The following is a 21,534-nucleotide window of genomic DNA, read 5'->3' as shown; positions in this document are numbered from 1 at the left end:
CTAGTTCATATTACTGTCCATATTTAAAATTGAGAGAGCGTCTTCCCAGTAGCTTATGTAAACATCCCATCCAGCAAATCACTGCACCTTGAATTCTCACCTCATTTTCTCACTGAGAAAATGTGGCTTGTTCAACACAGGTTTACCATTAATTTTATTTATATTAGTGTTGGCTTGCACTGCACCTCTACATTTGGCAGAACATCTACACAGAAATATATTGATGAATTATAAGCATAGATAAATGCATAAAACCAAGCAGAAGTTCTACCTCTGCCACAAAGTCACATAATACCTTTTCATGCACTGTCATACAGCTGGCTGCATCCTTCTGGAGAATTTCAGTCACTCCATTAGAAAGCCGTTCATATTTCAGCTTAGGTTCTTCTTCACTCTCATCTTCCTAAATTTTTAAGTGTGTAAGGAAAGGGGAGCAAGAGAAAAAACAAACACACATTTAGAAGTTTATTTTAAATAAAAACAAATTAAAAGATACCCCAAATCTATCACACAGCAACAGGCGAAGATGGATCACTGCTATCTTTTAACAACAGCCATTACAATCAAAAGCCAAACTTCCACATTTTTATCACTGGAGGGGGCTTGAGTTGTGCTTTTTTGTTACTGGTTTCTCTTTTTACTCCAAAGTTCTGGGTGCAAACAAAGACTGCATAGCAGCATATCAATTCAGCTGTAAAGAGGCACTTCGTCAACAACTAAAAGCAGGAAAAAATGTACATGTGTACTTTGTTTCATAAAGTTAGTCATTCACAATTTAGCAGAAAAATATAAAAGGGATGGATATGGAAAAATGGACGATGATAAAGTAACATGTGCCACTGTAGCCACAATTAACTCTAAGCTGAAGCATGCAGGTTACAAGAAACTTCAAAACCTTTACAAGATGCTGCATCTCTGTAGGAAGGATACAGGCAAAACACTGTGAACAAAAATAAAAAGAATCCACTAGGAATAAGTTAATCAGATAAAATGCACCAATGGGTTTATGTTAAAAAAAACCAACATAAACAAAAAAGTATAAACATGTAGTTGCAAAACTGTCTGAGAACAGGATCCAGACACAGCATATCCCTATGGATCACCTATATCATCTGCATGATAGGAACTTTTTGCGGTAAATACTGAAGCTTTCCTCTGTTTTTCTTTTCCATCAATTTTGGTATTATCACCCAATCACTACTTAGATGCAAAGAAAGATGACGTATCAAGTGGCAGAGAGCGAAGAGAAAGGAGACTGAGTTAACGTACACAAGTAGAAAATTCACTGATCAAAGAACACCCAACACATTTATCTCTTAGGAAAAGAAAATCCAAGGTGCGAACCAGCTCTCTGGTCATAGGCATCTGTCTGTAACAGATGGTCTACTGAAGCACAATGCCAGAGAGAGATTTCCTAAGCTTCAGTAAGCCTCAGTTAATACTATACATGCATAGACATACACAAACCCATGAATATCCTTTGGTCCTCACTGGGAAACAGCATACCTGCAATAACAGTCTCCTACACTCACTATCAGTTCTAATGAACACATCAACGTTGAGTGCATTTCCCACATAAAACATGTCTTTAATTTCTAAGCAACCAGAATATACCAGTGCAATGCTCTAGTAAAGGAGCACCTTTACTTCCTACCAACCACTGCTTTCCAAACCCTAGAATGGAAAATAAAAATGCACAGTGTCAGTCTACGGCAGAAGTGTATTTGTGCAACATTCTCTTGTAGCTAATGATGTGAAAAATTAATTTGGAAGAGACATGTTAACTTGTTAATAAAACATGTTTAGTTTAAATTGCCTTTACAGTACTAAAGCCAGTCCTTCCCAAGTTAAATATTACAGCCATTTACCATGTGTGCTACCATCACACATGGTAGTATGTACACACCCTCATATAACACATAAAAGCCATACAGACCTATGGAAACACTCAGTATTTAGCCCCGTGCTTACATAAATATGCTGCAAAGAGAGGCCCTTTTAAAATGTTATTTGAGAGTTTTATGACAGAATACAAATGAGATTAATATAGGGATGTCAGCAGTCCATGACGCAGCAGTCTGAAGCGAGGTGTCAAAATGTCCACCAAGAAACAATCTTATTCAGTAAATCTAACACTGAACAAAGTTGTTACTGGACAGAATGACAACGTCAAATTACAGAGCTGTATATAAATCAGCCAAATTCAATGTGCCTACAGATCCTTAATAAATGTCTACAGGGTAGAGGGATAAGGTGAAGTCAAAGAAAAAAAGCATACATGTGATGGAAGGAGGGTGTAAGGAAGCACACATCCATTTTACAGCAATTAATACATTGCTGCATTTCACACACTGCTTAAAAAGATTACACTGGAGATGCATGGGTAATCATTGAATAAATTCAAAGTAGTAAAAACTGGACTCCAGTCACCTAGTTTTTATAAGATCCCACATGTTGCTGAAGTCTGCACATCCAATGTGCAACCAATGTGAAAAGTTAATTCTAGTCTCTTGAGTTGTTTGCATAAAAGCATTCATCCATGGACCATTAGATAAAGTTACTGTAAATAAGTTTTGCCTGTCTTATTTATGAGTGAAAACTAAGTAATTTTTCCTGCACATGCATATACAAAAAATATATACTTTCAAAAGTCAGTGCACCGAAGCATTCTGCCAAGCTTCAAAAAAAGTATACAAAATGAAAACTTCGAATATTAGGTACGATGATGTACCCATTTCACGCTTTTTGTGACAGGTATCTTTTATGTTAAGTAAAAGTCAAGCTAAAAGGTGAATTGAAATGGGGTGGGGGCACTTGGCTGTAAACAAAATGAAAAAGGTGATTTGCAAAAATGCAAGATTTCTCTACTGCTTCTGACTCTGCCTGTTATATTAAATGCATTTGATTAGCTCTTATTCAGAGTATCAGAGTTTAATCATTTTAAAGGTATTTTTCTATCAGGAAAAGCTTTTATGTAGTCTGAACTTTAAAGTAAACACAAGCCGGTGTTAATAAAAACCAGATCAATAATTTTTGTTAAATTTTAATAATCCTGAAAACCTACAAATAAAACCATCAGCAGCCTGAGTTGAGATGACAGTTAGCTACGTTTCTATGACAACCTAGAGGAACAGTACAAGTCCTGACTTGCAGCAAAGCTAAGATATAAACAGAGTGACATTTACCCCATACAAGAAAATTCACAGCTTTCCTTTTTCAAGGGGGGTGGGGCGCGCAGACACCATCAACTGTTCAAGTTACATGGATTTTTCTAACTGTATGGCACTTCAAATTAAAAAGAAGTCTTTTAACACCCTCCTAATGGATTCTAAACATTTGAAAATAAATTTTATAATACTGCTTCTTGAACCACTGCTTAACACTTCTTCCATATTTTCTGCCTCAAAAAACCCGAAACACAACCAGACCAACAACGCTGGATCTTGAAATTCTTGACAAATGTATTATGAGATGAGAAATAGATATTGCACAAAATGTGTAAAACTCTCCACACATGGCAGCCTTAAATTCTTAAAGGGACTGAGACCCACAGAACTGACAGGAGGAACCTTTGTGGTGTTACAAAATACATAATGACCACTTTTCAACCACAGAAATGCCAATTTGAAACTCATATTCCATTTAATTTTCTACTTGCATTATACTGCTGAACCTAGCACTCAAACTGCTAAATGTAAAGAACAGGTATCTATAAGCACTTGCCACTGAAAATAGATTTCCAATTGAATGAAATACTCTAATTAACCAGTAAGACTAATAAAATATTTTCCTACTAAGAGCTCTTCCATTTGTCATTGCTGAACTCTGAAACTGAAAATAAATTCCTCTTCCCACAGCTAATACCTAGTAGTTCCAAAACTCACTACCAACTCTTCTCCTGGAGCAGATTTACACAATTGAGAGCTGTAAACATGCAATAAGCTCTCAAAAGGCCAGCAGCACTGTGAGGGACACTCTACCTTTTGGAATGAAGGTTCACAACCTCCTTCCGATATTCAGCCCCGTCTTTCTCAGCTTTGCCTACAGGAGCAACTGTGGTGGAATTGAGAGTAAAGAAGAAAAAAAATCTGAAATCCGTCCTCATGAAGAAAATTTCCAGAAGGAACCTGTGGGCAGTTCCTGGAGTTATTCCATTAGCCCACGTTTGTTCCTGCAGCAGAGGATCTGCCCACAGGACAGTCTGTCACATGAACTACATGCTCTACTGATTGCAGATACCCTGATTATACTACGGGCACTGACAGCGAAGTGTCATACCTCCTGCATGACTTGCCCTCAAAGTTTTTCAAAGCCTTTATGGAAATAAATGGTGCATACACTATAAGGCAAGTACTCTTCCTCTTTGCTGCACGTATTCTGTCTAGTCTCAGCTAGAATTCCAGTTACTATATAACAAAGCCATTCCAGCTTTGTTCACACCTGCAAGTTTTGACCCCACAAAGCATTTAAACTCAAATATAAAGATACATGAGGTCCACCACTCAAGCAATTTCAAAGGAGCTACGCTCACACCCTACCACAACAAGGCACCGGTATCACAGGCCTTCCTAAAAGGCCATGTCTTGGGGAAAAAAAAAGACAAAACAAACAAAGAATCCACAGCTCATTTTCATTTTTTCCATGCTTTCTTACAAATTCATGAAAAGAAACAAAAAAAAAAAAAAAAACCCAACCAAACCACTCTGTTGCCACAGTGCAAACCCAACATTATGCTAAAAAGTGAAAAGAGGCTACTTGTCAAGAAAAGTTAGTCTCACAAATTGCTATTTAACACAGGCTAGATCTTTGGAAACCCACATAAGAACCTACTAAGAAATCAGTATTTTTATTTATTTAAACAGCCATCACTATCATACAGAAGAAAAAAAATAAACCAGTTAGAGCTCCAGAATTATTAGTTTACAAACTATAAGAAAATCCCCAGCAGAACCCAAGAAACCAACACCATTTATTTTTGAGTTAAAAGAAAGGTTCACAGAACATCCTCAGTTATGTAAAAATGAATAAACACATCTTCAGTGCTCTGCTCAGTGCAGCTTCAGTTATTACAAAAATTAAACAACAAATATAAAAAAAGAACAAATCAAAACCTTGAAAAGATCTCAAGCCCCAGAATGCAGTCACTGGGTGAATTACTTAATTCTCTTTTTACATGTACAGAAGCACAAAGCGCAGCAAAATGCCCAGCAGAACTCAGCTGCCAAAAGCCGATATTACCTTTTCGATCTTGATGTCTTGACTTAGTCCTAAGCATAACCATGTCCAATTTAATTTTTTATGGAAATGATGTCTTAATCAGGAGATTAGATTTGTTGTCTCAGTTTTGGTTTTGAAGGCCTGTAGGACTGTAGGCTGGAAAGGATCTTTCCTCTACAAGTCCCCCAACTGACACGGGAGCAATGACTACCTATCCAAGTAGCTGGTACCCTGCTGAGAAGTAGAAGTGGATGACTTCTTACAACGCTGCTACGAAAGGTGCATCATCAGCGGTGATTTAGCACCACTGCTCGACCCCTAGTCCCTCTGCAAACCCTTCACACCACCAACATTGCTTGGGAGACGGTGCAAACCTCAATTTGGACAAGGGGACCCAACAAACACCTGAAACTTTAGGGTAACTGTTGCAAGATTTCCACATAGCAAGTACTACCCAACAAAGGATACAGCTGAGTTTTTTTAATTGACTTTCACCTCGTTACCACACCTGGAAGTTGTACCACATGGGTTGTAATGCCTTCTTTGGCCTGGTAAAAAAATTACCATTATGTTTTAGTCTCTGTCCTCTCTGGTTCAGATCCCAGACTTTTGTTAGGACCTGACTATCTCCCTTCATTCCAGGTCAAGAGATACTGAAGCACTGATCTATAAATGAAGCTGACTTTAGGTTTGCTAAACCCCACTCCCCAAATATCTCAGAGAAAATACTCATCCGAGTCCCTCAGACAAGTAGGTTCACTATTCCCTTAATCTGTCATTTCTAGTTCTCTCTACCCAGATTGTATTTAGGCTGAATGTGGCCCACATAATCCAGTAATCCAAATAACCAGACAAGTCTCCCTATTCCCACTACCATGTCAGGCATATCTACATGTATCATTTCTCACTGCCTGCTTTACCATATTTCACACAAAGGTATTTACTTTTTCTAATAGCTGTATGCTAAAACACTGAGATTTCACATATTTTTTTGTACCTGAAGGCAGTAATTAGGCCTGACAAACTGTATAGTTTCTCCACCCTGGAAATAATGCTTCAGTTTAGACCCTTGCTCAGTTAGGACAACCAGCAATTTCTTCAGCCTGGTCTGGAGCGCAAGGCAAGATGCAGGGACAACAATTCTTTACTGCAGCTCTGCAGGGATTCGTTTTGGGATGCCTATGGGAAAGGGAAAGTGACTCTGCTCGCTGCAACATTACATCAGACAGAGGTTGAGGGGGTGACCCGCCTTCAAAGTGCCAGTCAATCCCACCTAAAACCCAGCTCTCCAAAACCAAGAGGTGAAGGGTGCTGGCTCTCAGCTTAATCTCTACTTTTAAGGCTGCAGAGTCCTGAACCCTCACGAGCAAGGGAAAATACAACCTAGCCCTACCCTAGCCTCCCCTCTTCCAAATCTGCTCTGCTTTGTCCCCTGGGAACACTCAGATGGACCTCTGCTGACTCCCTAACTTGCCTCAAACATTCCACCACCCACTCCCAGCCTGGACTCCCATCACAATTTCAACAACTTCCAGTGTGCCTGCCAGGACACCTACTTTCCTACTTTTCAAGGCCACACTGTCCTCAGAAGCTCACTTTCAGTCAGGCAACCCTCATGGCAGGGCACCTTATACAGAGTTTTTAATAACTGCTTACAGTCTGACATGAAACAGCTGTTCACAAGACACCAGAACTCAGCATGGACACCTCAGCAAATACACTAAATTTGGATCTAAGACAAAGCAGAGTGCAGCCACCATCCCAGGAGCACACCCACACCAACCCACAGACACTGAAGGGGGACAGAGATCAAGACTGAGCAAAAGGATTTGGAAATGCAATTACCATCCTGTATTTCCGTGTCTTCTTTCCATGCCTTAACAGCATAGGTGTTCTTCTAATACATGGAAGGAAAAAGCAGTTTCATTTTACTAATTCAGGGTTCACAAATGGAAAAGAACAAACTGCCCATTTGCAATACACAGAAACATGGCTAGTGAATTAAAAAATTTAGCAAAAAGTCTGCTATATGTGAAAACACCACATGGGAGCAGCACATGAAATAACACATGTGAAAACAATTAATATTCTTAAAGCAATTTTAGAAAATATTAAAAGCCAAGTTGTAACAAATTGCTAAAGTCTACTGATAAATTAAAAAAAAAAAAAAAAAAAGTAACACCATAAAGTCGCAACGCAGTTTGGAGATCCCTTCAACTTCCATCCCAGATAATGTTTTCAAGTCCCTGTATTATTTGGTAGTAATACTGAATAGTTTTTTTGGTTTGCTTTTTGAGAACACAAAACCAAAGAAAACTCCTAATCTGTCTGCTTAATGGTTTATCATGTTCATAAATTTAAGTATAACAACACCTCTGTTATACCTGTGATGAGGTAAATGGGTCTTCTCCCCCTCTTGCTACATTCCCAGTTAATAAACACAAAACACTGAGTCTTCGTAAATCCTATTCTTGCCTTATGATTGCAGGCATCAGATTTTCACTTGTACTTTAAACACAAAAATTAAAAGCTCTGAACTCCATATATTAAATTGGAAATGGTGTATCATCTATTTGATATAAGAAGGAATCCAAGAATATTTTTGGACATTTGTCCACTTCCACATTTCCCTCTACCCCAAAACCAAACATGCATTTTGTTTCCTCACAGCAACTATGAATAACCTGACCTGTAATTAACTGCACTGAAGTGTGCATGCCAGCAGTCTTACTGTGCATCAGCCTCTTCCTACCGTTTGGAAAGCTCACCTTCTTTAAAGATGATCAGTTCGGTCAGAAATGGTGGGAGGAATGAGGTTTGCCTTTGGAAAGTTTTAGAAGTCAAATTTGTCAAAAGATGCAAATTACTGAGGTGGGCAAATAGGACACATCACTGTCTTTGTAAAAGGTGTAGTTATTTACTCAAATTTCTTTTGTTGTATCATCTGACTTTAGTGTTTCCCGCTGATGCTGCCATTCTTGAAGGACAATGCCTACAGGACAACCTACTGGTTGGTGGCCATTCAGACATGAGTCAGAAAAACCCCTAGCCCATCTCAAGTTTCTTCTCACAACTGGAACCTAAACACTGGGTTTGAAAAATAATTTAAAGAAACATTATTTCTAATAAAAATAGCTGGAAATTCACAACACAAATATTTTCCAAAATTTTATGTTTCCACTGTTGCAAACACAGTAGTGGATTGTTACTTTGTATAATCAAGAAACACATGAAGTACAATTTAAAAGCCCATTCAGTCCTTAAAAAGATGACACCTCTAAGTCATGTATAAAAGATCTTCAAGCAGATCTGGCCATATTTGATTTTTTAAAAGATTCCTGTGTTCTAAAACGATGCAAACACCACACCTTCCCTGCTGCCCATTTCTAGACCTTAACCTGCCTTCTTTTAAAAGGAAAAACAAATCCTAAAGCAAACCAGAAGAAAGCACTTCGCTCTCTGCTGTTATGGCAGATATATCCACTTGCCATGAAGAAATAAGTGATGCAGAACAAACAAGGAGAATTATAGTAAAAGAATACATAACTATTACAAAGTGCAGCTTCGTTATTACTGTTTCTCCATCGCTAGGATACAGTTTCCAGACTGGTGTTCCTGTCTCAACCACAAACCTATGTTCTTTTCACAATTATGATCCTGACTCAATTTCTTTCAATGCAATCAAATCTCTAACATTAAAGGGATGCCAAGAAAAACCCAGACTACAGCCTTTAACCTTCAAAAGCTCAGTTCGCTTGATAGTGTACAAATTGGAACACAATTTTATCGCAAATTGTTTTATTTACTGTGCTGAATTTAAATATTGAGCATTTTACAAGATCCTTTGGCAACTAAAACTTTTTGAGAGAACATAAACCTCTTTTCCCCCATTACTTGAATAGGAAAAACTTTGTTCCTACAAGAAAAGCAGATAGTTGGTTTAAGAATGAGAATAGCAAAGAGCATTTCATCTTGGTCACTGGTTCAAAAGCAGGTACAACAATAGTGAATAAAAGCTAGAAACATCCATGATCCTGTTCATTAGCCTATTTGGCCGAAATTTGGAAAACAAAACACAAAAAAGGACCACAAACAAAACCAAACCAAAAAACACCCCAAACAGTCTCCTACACATAGAGAGTAAGTCACATTATAAAATTAATGATTTCAAGTGACAACTTGAGTAATAACGTCAATAAAGATGCAAATTACTGAGGTGGGCATGGAGAACACATCCTTGTGTTTGTAGAAGACCTGATTATTCACTCAAGATTTGCAGAACACTTTCAGGAGAGTGCAAAAGAGCATAGGCTGCTGTATTTTGAACCCTACATAAATACAGGTTTTGTGAGCACTAATACAGTTTGGAATATTTGTTACAATTGTTTGGAATACATGTTACAACCATTTGGAATACATACTAAAAACCTATTCAATTTTCCAATTTTCCTGTAAGAAAATTAGGTTCTGTTCTGCAACTACTGCTACACAAGACAACAAAAGGCATGAAGACTGACATTTTTAAACCACAAAAACACATTTGTGACTTACACTGCTAACATATTTTCTCCTAATTCTATGGTGAAAATACAGTTATGTTAGTGCAGTGAAGGAAGTGAAGTGAATAACCTCCCACCCAGTTCCTTTATGATTCCTCATAAGGCAAGTCACCAATACTTGCCCAGTATCTGGCTGTAAAATTGGTAAACATGGATCAGGATGGTAAAATTTCACACAGCAGTTTTCTGTTACCCCCATGCATTTTTTTCAAGGATTTATTTAATACCTTGACCTCTTTGGGAAATGCAGATATACACCAGAAGCAAGGAATTAAGATGATATGGCTGCCTGTGAGTGTGTATCAAAACGGGCTGCACTCACAGTATGAAATGACACACAGATGAAAGGCAAAGCAGAGAGCATTTTATTTCTTTGCAAAACTGTTGTGGCATACAGAATGGTACACTGTATTTGCAGAATGCCAATTGAAGATTCACTCCTATAGGTTTGAAGGAGTTGTGAAGCAGAAGTAACACACAGATGACATACTGCACATGAGCAATCATCATAAATGCCATGTTAAAAAAAAAAAAAAAAGATGTAAAAAGTTCATATAGTACAATTTGGTTTCATTTCAACTCCCAACAATTTGTTTTATTTTACTGGTAGTTTTGTGCATGGCAAAGACCACCTGTAAACTTTCAAATCCACTTTAGTGTTCAAAAGCACAGGATCAGTCCATCCACAGCAAGTGCACCATACAGAGGCAGCACAGGATAGACTGTTTTATGTCCCTGGCCAAAACCAATTCCAAAACTGAAATCCAAACACAGTTCAAATCTCAATGAAACTATGAATTTCCACTTGTATTTTCCTTTTGCTGAGTAAGGAACTTGGGCAAACATTTGTTTCCCCAGTGAACACTATTCAAGCAGCCCAGCTGCCACCTTGTGATGTACTACATACGAAAACCCTACAGTGCAGTTTTGACAACAGCAGTTTTTAAAGTTCACCCACTCACCACAGTGGAAGAACTAGATGGTAAATAGCTGAATTTCCCCACTACTTTCCTTTTTCCAGCCCAGACTGTTAGTAAATGTATTCATCTGAGTGGAATATTTTGGAAAAGACACATCTGCATACTCTTGTTAACACATTAGCTTTGCAATTGCATTTAATTTATGTAGCGCACACAGCAGCATTTTTACTTTTTATGTATTCCACAACACACACATAGAACAGGCACTTCTGGTTAATATTAATAGCTCATTAAATGAAGTATCTAATTTTCACTCAAAACTAGAAGATATTAAAAGAATATAGCAATAATCCATTTTTCCTGCAAGTCAGTCCTTTAACGATGTATATTATAATGTTAGTTACTAGTCACTGCAAACTTGTTTTTCAAATTAATGTATGAAAAGATTCCATTTAAACTTCAATAAATAATTTACTATGCTCATCTTACTGACTCAAATTGATAAATTATTTGCACGATACATTTTCTCATCAATAAGGAGGATAACTTTCTATTTGGAATTTATATATCTTTTCCTTCTATTCTCCCCATTTAAAAGGCCAATTTCACTTAAAGTCATGCAGGAGGAAGTAATCTCTCTGCAGGTTGCTCAGGTATGTGAAACAGAATATCGGGTTTGAGCATTTTTCTCCCATTTCATACCTTTAAAACAAATGGAAGAATGGCAACCTGGTGCAGAGATAATAAGGGAAAGAGGCATGATAAAAAGAAGTACTTCACCAAAGGTCAGACAGGAGACAAAAATGGCGAGTTGGACAGAGACAGTAGCCAAATCTACTTTTCAACCATCCATTTTCTGTTGCAATAGTGATGTCCCTTCAAAACCTACTAGCTGCAGAAGAGCTCACCTCTTCCAGCCCAGTGCTCCGCACTCCATGTTAAGAGAACATTTTGATGGAAACAGAGTATGACAAGGAGCCTTTTTTACCAGATGCTTTATTTACTTCAAACGATTTAATTGCTTTGACCTAATCCAGACCCAACCTGCAAGACTAAGATCTGGAGTGCACTGAAAAGGAAAAGAAAATATCAAGGCTTTTCCATTGACTCTTTCTAAGGCTTACAGGTTTCCTGTGTTCCTGGTCTGATCTGTTTTCAAAACCTTAAGGAACTATGTTTTTTGATTACACAAATATTACATACATAAAATAATATTACATAAATACATATTACATATTTATTCACATTATGAAATGTAAATTTCAGTGGTAAAAGTGCATCAGTGATGGATATTTCTAAACCACCATAAACTATTTGAGCACTGGGTTGACCAAGAATTTCTACAATACCTTCCTCTCTACAAACTCTCATAGAATTTATCAATATAGTATTTAAATAGCTAAAAGAATAAACCGAATAAACTAAACATACAAACATATACCTTTCACAGGGTATCAGTGATCAAAACAGGACAAAAAACCCCTTAAGACTGGGACATACAAAAACGGAAGTTCTAGAATGGAAACATGCAACACTGATGACTAACACACACAAGTACTTAGTAGAAAAACTGCAATGCACATATTAATGCATTTTTTTTAAAAAAAATTAATAACACTTTGCAGAAAATTAACATCTGCACCCACCTGCCTTTTTTTGTTTTGTTTCCTTTAACAGGCCAACAATACAAACCAAAAAATTTACCCTGTAGTGCAGCACCTACCAAAAAAACATATTCAGTGAAACTCCTTACATAAATACAGAATCATTTCATGGGACATAACATTCATTTCATGATTCCAGTGACACTTGTTCTTGAAAAGGTGCTCCCTGTAAAGAAGATACGTACAGGGCAACCCACTCACAGCCTTAGCAGTAAACCAGAAGGGAACAGAAAACTAACAAGTAACTAACCAAATTCCAGGCTGATCACTTAGTTTTGATTCCCTCATCAAGTAGGAAGGTTCTGGCTTTTGATACATCATGACTTCAATTTTATCAGTACCTCACACCCACAAATAGGGTTTGAAACCTTCTTTTTACCTCTCAGAGGCAAGGAACTATTGCTGCATTTTGTAACAGGGGGCAGGGAAGGGAGGCACACAGCCAAGATAGAGGCAGAGCATAATTAAGTTTTTTCTGAAGTTTGAACATAATTAACCTGAACATGAAGACTAAGGTTCAGACAGAAGCTGTAGGTCCTGGGACCCCAAAGAATGGTTCCAAACATTTTTCTGCTACATGGAAGTTACCTGAAATACGTGTTACTAATTTATGCAGACCTGCAATTAATTTTCCAGGGTGCAAAATATGTTTTTATTGCTACAAATTAAACCTTAACGGGCATGTTTTGTGCAGAACATACACCGTGGAAACAAAAATAACATTTACCTGACCTCACAAGATCTCAGTTTAACATAATGGCAGAGTCGCTATTAATACTGTGCAACTACAACACACTGTAAATGAACACTCTCTATACCAATACAGTGCAAAACAACATGGAAATTCAGGGAGACTCAAACTGGCACTTTAATAAGCCTTCTTTTAAATTCAGAGATACAAACCCAGTTCCTTTCTTCACAGAATACAAGTGATTCACTGGTACATTTCACGATACATGCTGTTATGTGCACTACTGTACTGTAATATTCCTTGTTTTAATTTAAAACAAGCGATCTTTAATTTAAAGGTTTAAATCACGCCACAAAACAGTCCATTATGTAATAAAACAGGATTCTCATTAAAAACAAAACTTTCAGAGACAAAATTACAAGCTGAACAGCAGCATCAACTTAAATGCAAGAAAAAAAACACTGTGCATCTCACCGCCATGTTGCACTGCTATTGAAGAAAGCTTAACTATTTACTTATACATTTATTAGCATCATCTTTTGCTAACTAGCTGGCAACATATAATTATCTGCCTGACAGAAAACAGCTCAACTGAGAAAAGTCAGATTTTACAAACAGACACATTGCAAGGAAGAAAAGTAATCTGAAAACAAATTCAGATTCAGGCTGTACGTAATTTATGCAGATTTTTTTCCCTCCACAGTTTACAAACAGACAAAAGTCAGATGACTTTGTTGTCTGTTTTTAAGATCTCATCAAATGTGACAGTCCAAACATGTAGCTCCAGATGTTGTAAAATAAAATCAAATAAGCCAATGAAATCACATTGTACTAGGACATTTTAGCCAAACAAATCTGCTAGGGTCAGCTCCAAATGTAACATATTTGATAATTAGACAAGGTTGGGGTAAGTAAAACAAATATACTTCACAAGCACAACTGAATAACCAAAACCAACCAACCAAAACCAGATGACACAAGAAATTGTGCTTCAAGACTGCAGTAGAATTACTTAGCAAACCAAGTAGGTTTTCCTCTTAGGAATTCAGACTGTCTTAGATATAGCACTTCCTCCTTATATCATGGTATAATATATAGCAATCTGTCTATAGGAAAAGAAAAAGCTTATAATACCTTATATCATATGTAAAGATACAAAACAAAAGCATATGTTGGACTGTAGTTACCAGGAAGATCCATTACATTTCTGTAAGTGCTGACACAAGTAACTACCACTATCTCCATGATGAAAGGTCTGCTTAACATCTTAACTTATGCACCATCTCTGCTAATTAACACCTTTGAATTTTACACATTATGATTTAAACAGCAGAAAAGCATTAAACATTTTAGCAGCCTTAGGAACTGAATTTCCTGGGAAGCAAGAGTTGGAACCAAACTTACAAAGAAGGGCTCTTAGCTGACATACATTCAAGACAGTTTTTGCAGATTCCCACATTTGAGCCCTATTATAAAGCTCTACCACCAAGTCTGTGCAAATAAGCATCCTGGCATTTGTTAAAAGCGCCTGTCATTCAAAACAAACCAAGCAGGTAGCAAGTTAGAATTAGCATCTTATTTACTAGAAGCTTCTAAAGGAATACTAAAAGAGCTGCTGCATAAAACAGAATCACTGTATGTTTGATTCTTCACTAATAGTAATGGTGCAGCAGTGTAAAAAAAAAACCCAGAAAAAAATCTTCTGTATTTTGTTTACACATCCAATTCAGACAGGGACATCATTTACTCAAAACTAGGATTTTAAAAATTACATTCCTCCATAATAGAGTTCTGTAGTATAACTTGGATACACGTCATGTGCCCTCTGAAACCAACAGTAAGAACTTTCAATGTTATGGGCTGTATTAAATCCAAGAACAACTGTATATACAAAAATCTTTACCAGCGTGATGATGTCTACAACGTCCACACCATAAAACGTGTATTTTTTAATGGGTAAAACTGGATACAGCCTGCAAGGATTAGTGCCTCAGATTCTAGTACTGCCACCATAAAATCCATCCCTGATTATTCAAATTATGGGCCGCCTTAAAGAAAAAATACAATTTCATAATCAAAAGAGCTAAGAATTAAGCTACCAGTTTAATCTATCTCCGACTAGACTTCAAATAATATAAGCAAGCACTGACAACATTTATATTTTGTGATTCTACCACTATTTTTGGTTCCTATCTGAACGATCATTAGAAATAGCCTAATGAGTAGTATAAACACTAAGACTGTAAATATTGTTCACTGCTTCCTTTAAGTCCTTTCTAAACATGGTTTCAAAGTTTCATTTCATCAGCTACCTGCATAGTGTCAAGATACTACAGACTGGACTTGCTATTCAAAGACAACTCATGAAAAACTTTTTTCATGGGCACTAGAATGATGACTGGATTGCTCTTGAGATCCAACATCTCCATTTTCACTTCCCTATCCATGTGAAATTAACATTAAAAGTAGGCACCAATTTTAACAAAGGTCTCATTGAAATGTTATGACTTTCAATTTTGTGAAAGCTGCATGATGCCTATTTTTACTTAAGGTAAAACAAATAAAACCCCAAAAACCTGGCAATGCAGCCATGATTAATTCTGCTGTAAATATTTATTTACTACCAGCTGAAATGTTGAAAGGCCATTAAAAAGTCCACTAAAACAAGTTCTCATGAAACACCTCAGCAGGTAAGTATCTGTGTTCACTATCCTGTGAATGTCAACCCTTGAGAGAATCACTATTCTACAAAATACTGTGTCATTGCCCAGTCATTGTCTATGCGCACTTCACATCACAAAGCAACATCCAGAATGAAACCATTCCACACTGGGCCAAGAAAGTCTGGTCCAGGTGGCTGTTCCACACAGCAGCATTAAAGGGCCAAGGAAATCCCTGCTGCTCACCGGGAATGCCCTACAGTGCCACTGCAGCCAGACACTCATGAAAAGCAAAGGGAAAAAATTACCCCACAGGAAACAAAGCCACCATCCTCTGCAAAATTTTTCTGAATCCAGCACTGGAGTGTCTGCAGTACCCACTGCCCTAAAAATTAGGATTTCTGCCTGCTTTGTGCTTAAAACCCAGATCCCAATTATGAAGATTTATTCCTATGTAAAGAATGGAAAAATCTTCCTAACAGCAAGTCCATTACAGTTTTGGAAGTCTAGGAGCCACTTTCACTTTGATACATAATGGGTGAAAACATTCTATGAATGTAATATCCTGCTCTGTGTCATCTGTCCTTACTGGTGGCCACAACTAAAGCTGCTTATCCACCCTTATTTCCTCCTGCCTGTAGCCATCCTAGACCACAATGAAGTCAAGTATATCTTTGCAGATTTCTCATCTTTCCTTCAGTGATGGCAGGTTTGGAGTTAGTACACTGATGTTTGGGGACAAATTCTTGAACCCTTCTGCAACTTTCTTCTTCTCACCCCCAGCCCACTTTTTCAGCACCTGTAGCAGTGTAGGCAGATGTCTCCAGAATATGACACTATTTTTGATAAAATGTCATCTCAAGAACAGTGACTCTACAGAACACTATTAAATCTAGACCATGAAGCTATTAAAATAAAGACAGTGATTACCTAAATGTAGTATTACTGCATATATAATTATACTGACAATTACATTTTCATTTGATCAAAACATTAGTGCATGCACTTGAATTTGTCTCTCAACATAAATCATTTTACTATAATGGGGTGACAGTGGTTTTTTTTAAATATAAAGAAGCTTCTAACAGCAAACAGCTCCTTTTTAATAATTTAAAGCCAGATTAACATTCCTTGCTACACAGCACTGGCGAAACTCCTAAAAACAACCAATGAGGTTGTATTTACCCCTCCACACTGACAGACACATATTCAGGTGTGAAGCATTTTAAGGGGACTCACCTCAGATTCATCTGTTGATTCCTCATTAGACCTGGTTTCCTGAAAATGACACAAAGAAACAAAGGGGAAATTAACTGAATACATAAATAACCGAGCAGTATTTTCCTTTTCAAAGTATTTTTAAAATATTTATTAAGAAACAGAAGACAAAGCAAAAGCAACTCAAAGTTCAGAGTTTCCACCCTTTCCACTCATACCCAATTTCTGCTTGCACTTGCCATCTAGTGCCACACTGACACTCACTGGCACCAGCTGACTGTGATACTACTGTCAGCTACCCTAGAAGAGAGTGATTGGATTATCTGAGAATCTGTCCCTGTGAAAGCTTCCCTTCTTCCAGATGTGGTAGCAAGTTTTGCAAAGCAATTCTGCCCTTGTATCCACTTGAAAGGCAGAATAGCGTTCTCAAGTTATCCACAAACTAGCTTTAGTAGACAACTATTCAGCTTTTAATAGGCTTATTTTACATGTAAATAATTTCAAACCATTTTCCATCAAAATCCAGCATTTAGTGACTTTCTCCTTCCCATCCCATGTCAAGGCAAGCCATATGGCTTTCCCCTGCCTTTGAAGCAACTATACCTTTAAAACGTCTCTCTCTGGCAAGACAATGATTCTTACTGTCCTACCAAAAAAAATTTTTTAAGTCAACTGCTAATCTCTCACCTGTCCACTGAGAAAATCTGCTGATGCAATGCCTCCTCAAAGAGGTCAGCAAAATGAAGATTTACTTAACGTATTTATCGTTATCAACAGCAATAAAAGATTACAACTAATATGCTGACAGTGAATGTAAGCATCTACAACAAAATATGATATAAACAAAGAATGAGCAAGAGAGAAGGCAGCATTTCAAATCTTACAAGGTAGTATTTGGACAGTAAGATAAATAGGTACAGAAGTTCACCAGAGAAGTGAAAAAAAAAAGGGGGGGGGGGGGGCAGGGAGCTGCAGTTATGAACAGTTAAAAAGAGAAATGGAAAGGGAGGGAAATGTAATGCGCTGACAACCAGTGTCATTTTTAGTTTGTCACTGTTTTCTATTTTCCGTGTTTATAAAATGTACTGATTATGACCTCTAGGCAAAAAGCAAACACCTCCTTTGCATTAGTAGAGGTTTACCTTTAGTGACCATAGTGACCCTCACAACAGATGGGGGACAAGAGCAGCATTGCTACTTGCTACTTGAAACTCAGTGCAAAGTGTCACCACGATTACTGCCATCTGTTTCCATTTTACTCACTACAGCCAGGCCCACCTCTAAAACACACATCACATAGAAAGGTTATCCATGTAGTCTATACTCATGACATGAGTTGGGAAATTGCAAACAGAAAAAACATGGGAGTCAAGGGAACATGAACAGGGAGTAAAATCCTGGCATCCTTACAAGCTGAGATTTGACTTTGCAAGTAAAACCATTTGTTGGTCAGTTTCAGTGTCTTTACTGACAAGATGCAGTTACCTTTCAGGAAATAACAAGCTTGTTACAATCTTTGTGTATGCAAACAACAACCAAATGAGGACAGAACTAAAATACTGTGGTGCAACACTGCCAGCCTATTGAACAAGCTAGAGCAACACACGAAGTCCAATGTAAAATATCAGATTCCTAATAAAAAAAAGGCTTTCTCTCCTGAATACCAAGAGTTGCCTACTCAACTCCTTAATAAATCAAAACTATTAGCACTACCATTTTGATATTTTAATGCAATTCACACAGTTTATAATAAAGAATTTGTTTAAAACAATAATAAAAAAAACCCTGTTCTAAACAAAATAAGCTATTACAGTGACATTTTTGCTGGTACACATGAGACTTTTCTAATGCAGCTACACACTTATATTCTACCACCCCCTCCCCGGTTCTAATTGCTTTGGCTATTCAGCAGAACACAAATGCAGGCAAAGCCAGTGATGATAATTTTCAGGATGAGCTCACGATCTAACACCATGCAGTGTCATACACGTGTAGGGGGAGTAACAGCCCACTTGCCGTTACAGCAGCTGATCCTCACATCCAACTGAGTCCCTTAATACTTAACTGAGTTGCAAGTTGTTACATACAAGGGCACCCTTGGAAAACCATTAGTCTACAAAATCGGGGCACACTAGAAGTTGATTCAAACAATGAATCCATGTGAAAGAAAAAAGTCTCAATCTGCTTCAATTTAGGACATGTACCTGGGTACCACTACTATATTCATAAGCCACTGCAACTGCAGCAACTAAATTTCATCAAAAGCATAGAGATTCAGGCAAAAGCTTCACAGCCTTTACGGTTTACTGCAGAAAAGCACATGCAAAAAATCAGGGGGAGTCTTGGCTTCAGAAAAACATGCAGAAACTGTATTTGTTCCCTGATAGTAACGCCGCAGAATGTGCTTATAATTGACACTTACCTACTAACTCACTTTGCTAGTAACTTAGTACAGAAAGCTTTTTGCCCAAGTTCTCCCACTCTCTCAGGCTAACTGGAAGAGTAAACTGCAGTTATGACTGTCCTGGGGTTTTGTTATGTTCCTCTCCCCTCCCTCCAAATGCATGAACCAAGAGGATTATCCCTCACTTCTACTTTTTAGTAGCTTTTTAACTGTGAAAAGGAAATCCCTCAACAGGAATCTGTGGATGAACAGAATCACAAATCATGTAGGAATAGCTGCCAATGGTAGGTCTCAGACTCAGGGGAAAATCAGCCAGCTGTCAAATGCAGTTGATCAAGTAGCCTAAGAACAGAGAAAGGGAATGTGGGTGAGGAAACCACAGAAATGTGAAGTAATCTCTCAACATTATAATCTCTCACTTAGTAGATCCAACATAACTTCTCAATAAATTCTTAAGCTGGCTTTCTAATACGATGGCTATAGGGTCTTCCCTTCTCTTCCTTCACAAACATCCAGATGCTATCCACTATGTTTAGTCCCCTAACTTAAAGATACTGGGAGGGGAAAACCACAAAACTTGGGTTTCAAAGCAACCTACACGCACAGTCCCTCTTGGTAGTGGCGTGCATGCTCCCCACAGGAAGTAACAGAAACAAATAAGGTAACTTTCCTACCATAGTCCAAAGAAAGCAAAACACTAGCTGTTTTAACCTCTAGTATTCTTAGAGCAGGCAAAAAGACTTGTCGGACTCAGCTTCATCCTTAGAACCCTTCTGAATGCTGCCATGGTTAAAAACTCAGACAAAGGGTCAAAGCCTCCCCCAGAGAAGCCAGCCCCCCACAACAAACCCCTGACAGCAGGGGAGGTGGGAACCAGGTGCCAACCTCCAAGTCAGGCCAATTCCCTTGGGATAATTCTAAGACTCTTCCACCTGTAGGCATTCGAGGCAGACAAACACCACACAGCTCTGTATCAACGCCCTGGCTCAGCAAAGAAACACTGAGAAAGTATCTGAAAGGACTGGGAACTTCACTCGTTCCTTTTATTCCCCGCCCCCCAGCCCCCACCTCGGGGAGGAGCAGCCTGGCCAGGCCAAGCTTTAGGAGGCCACCCACTGTAAAGCCCCACCGGTCACAAGCACCGAGCTCCTCACAATTTGTCTTAGCAGAAAACGCTGAACACGTCTCTTGTGCCACCCGATAAATGGTAGCTTCTCAGCCATTTCTGCGAACCCTTCAGCTTTTTAATCCCGGCTCTACACGGCGCCGGCTGCTTTCCTAAGTCTCCCTCTCGCCCAGCCCAGGTCCCTGCGCCGGGTGTTATGCATAAAGCGGAGTCCCCGGGGCCTGCGCCGCCTCCCCTGCCCATCTACCAGGATCTTCACACAAAACCCAACAGGCAGCCTCGGGCAGCGCGGCGGGGAGAGGCGGCCCGGCACCGCCGCCTCCATCTTCTCTCCTCCACCCCGGCGCAGCGAGGCTCTGCCGGCCACGCCGCCGGCCCTCACACCGCCGCCGGGCTGGCTGCCGCCCTCTGCCCCTCACACCCGCGCTGGCCCTTCGGGCCGCCGCTCCCCAGGGCCGCCCCGGCCCCGCGCCCCCGCCGGCGGCAGTGCCCCCACAGCGCTACCTTCTCCTCAGCTTCCGCCATGGCGCGGCCGGGCGCGGTCACGTGAGGGGCCGGAAGCCGAGGCGGCAGCGACACCCTGGGAAATGTAGTTTCGGGGCGGGGGTGTGGGTGTCCCGTCCTGTCCACCCCCCCTCCCGTCTTTTACTTTTTTTTTTTTTTTTTTCTTTTTTTTTTAATTTTCCTTTTTCTTTGTTGTTGTGGTGGGTTATTTGGGGCCAGGCGCTTGCTCAGCCGTGGCTATGCCAGCGCTGCCTTACAACCTACGCCAAGGACTGAGGCAAGGCCGGGCCCTGCAGGGGTGCCACAGCCACTCGGGTTTTCCTCTCGCCCTGCTTAGCTGTGAGCGACATGCTGTTTTTAAGCTGAATTCCTTCAGTTTGCTCAGGGAGGCCTTTGTATGCCCAGCTGTGATGAGACTGAAGGTGGCCACCATGGTGAATGCTGAGGTGGCCTCTGGTTAGCGGGGTTTGGCAGCCGCTGAAGCCCAGAGCCACCAGCCGTGTACCCATGCCCGCTGCCATGTTGCATGCTGGGCTGCCGGTTCTCTTGGATGGCATGTTTACTGGCACCC

The 21,534-nt window shown here is 39.2% G+C and overlaps 1 protein-coding gene across 2 annotated transcripts in view; it reads right to left on the bottom strand.

The window, feature by feature from the left end:
- Positions 1 to 21,008, bottom strand: part of VPS41 (VPS41 subunit of HOPS complex) — a 107,780-nt gene extending 86,772 nt beyond the window's left edge. The window contains exons 1-3 of one of the 2 annotated variants that reach the window (XM_037383295.1): positions 20,964 to 21,008; positions 16,951 to 16,989; positions 296 to 403 (exon numbers count right to left, since the gene is read on the bottom strand). In XM_037383295.1, coding sequence (XP_037239192.1) covers positions 296 to 403; positions 16,951 to 16,989; positions 20,964 to 20,984 — 168 coding nt within the window. In that variant the 5' untranslated portion in view covers positions 20,985 to 21,008. Of the gene's footprint in view, positions 1 to 295; positions 404 to 16,950; positions 16,990 to 19,351; positions 19,493 to 20,963 lie in introns of those variants that run through there. The other variant, XM_037383296.1, reaches the window with a different exon arrangement.
- Positions 21,009 to 21,534: the final 526 nt, after the last annotated feature.

The sequence above is a fragment of the Falco rusticolus genome, chromosome 4, assembly GCF_015220075.1.
Source record: "Falco rusticolus isolate bFalRus1 chromosome 4, bFalRus1.pri, whole genome shotgun sequence".
NCBI lineage: Eukaryota > Metazoa > Chordata > Aves > Falconiformes > Falconidae > Falco > Falco rusticolus.
This window is presented reverse-complemented; position numbering and strand designations above follow the sequence as displayed.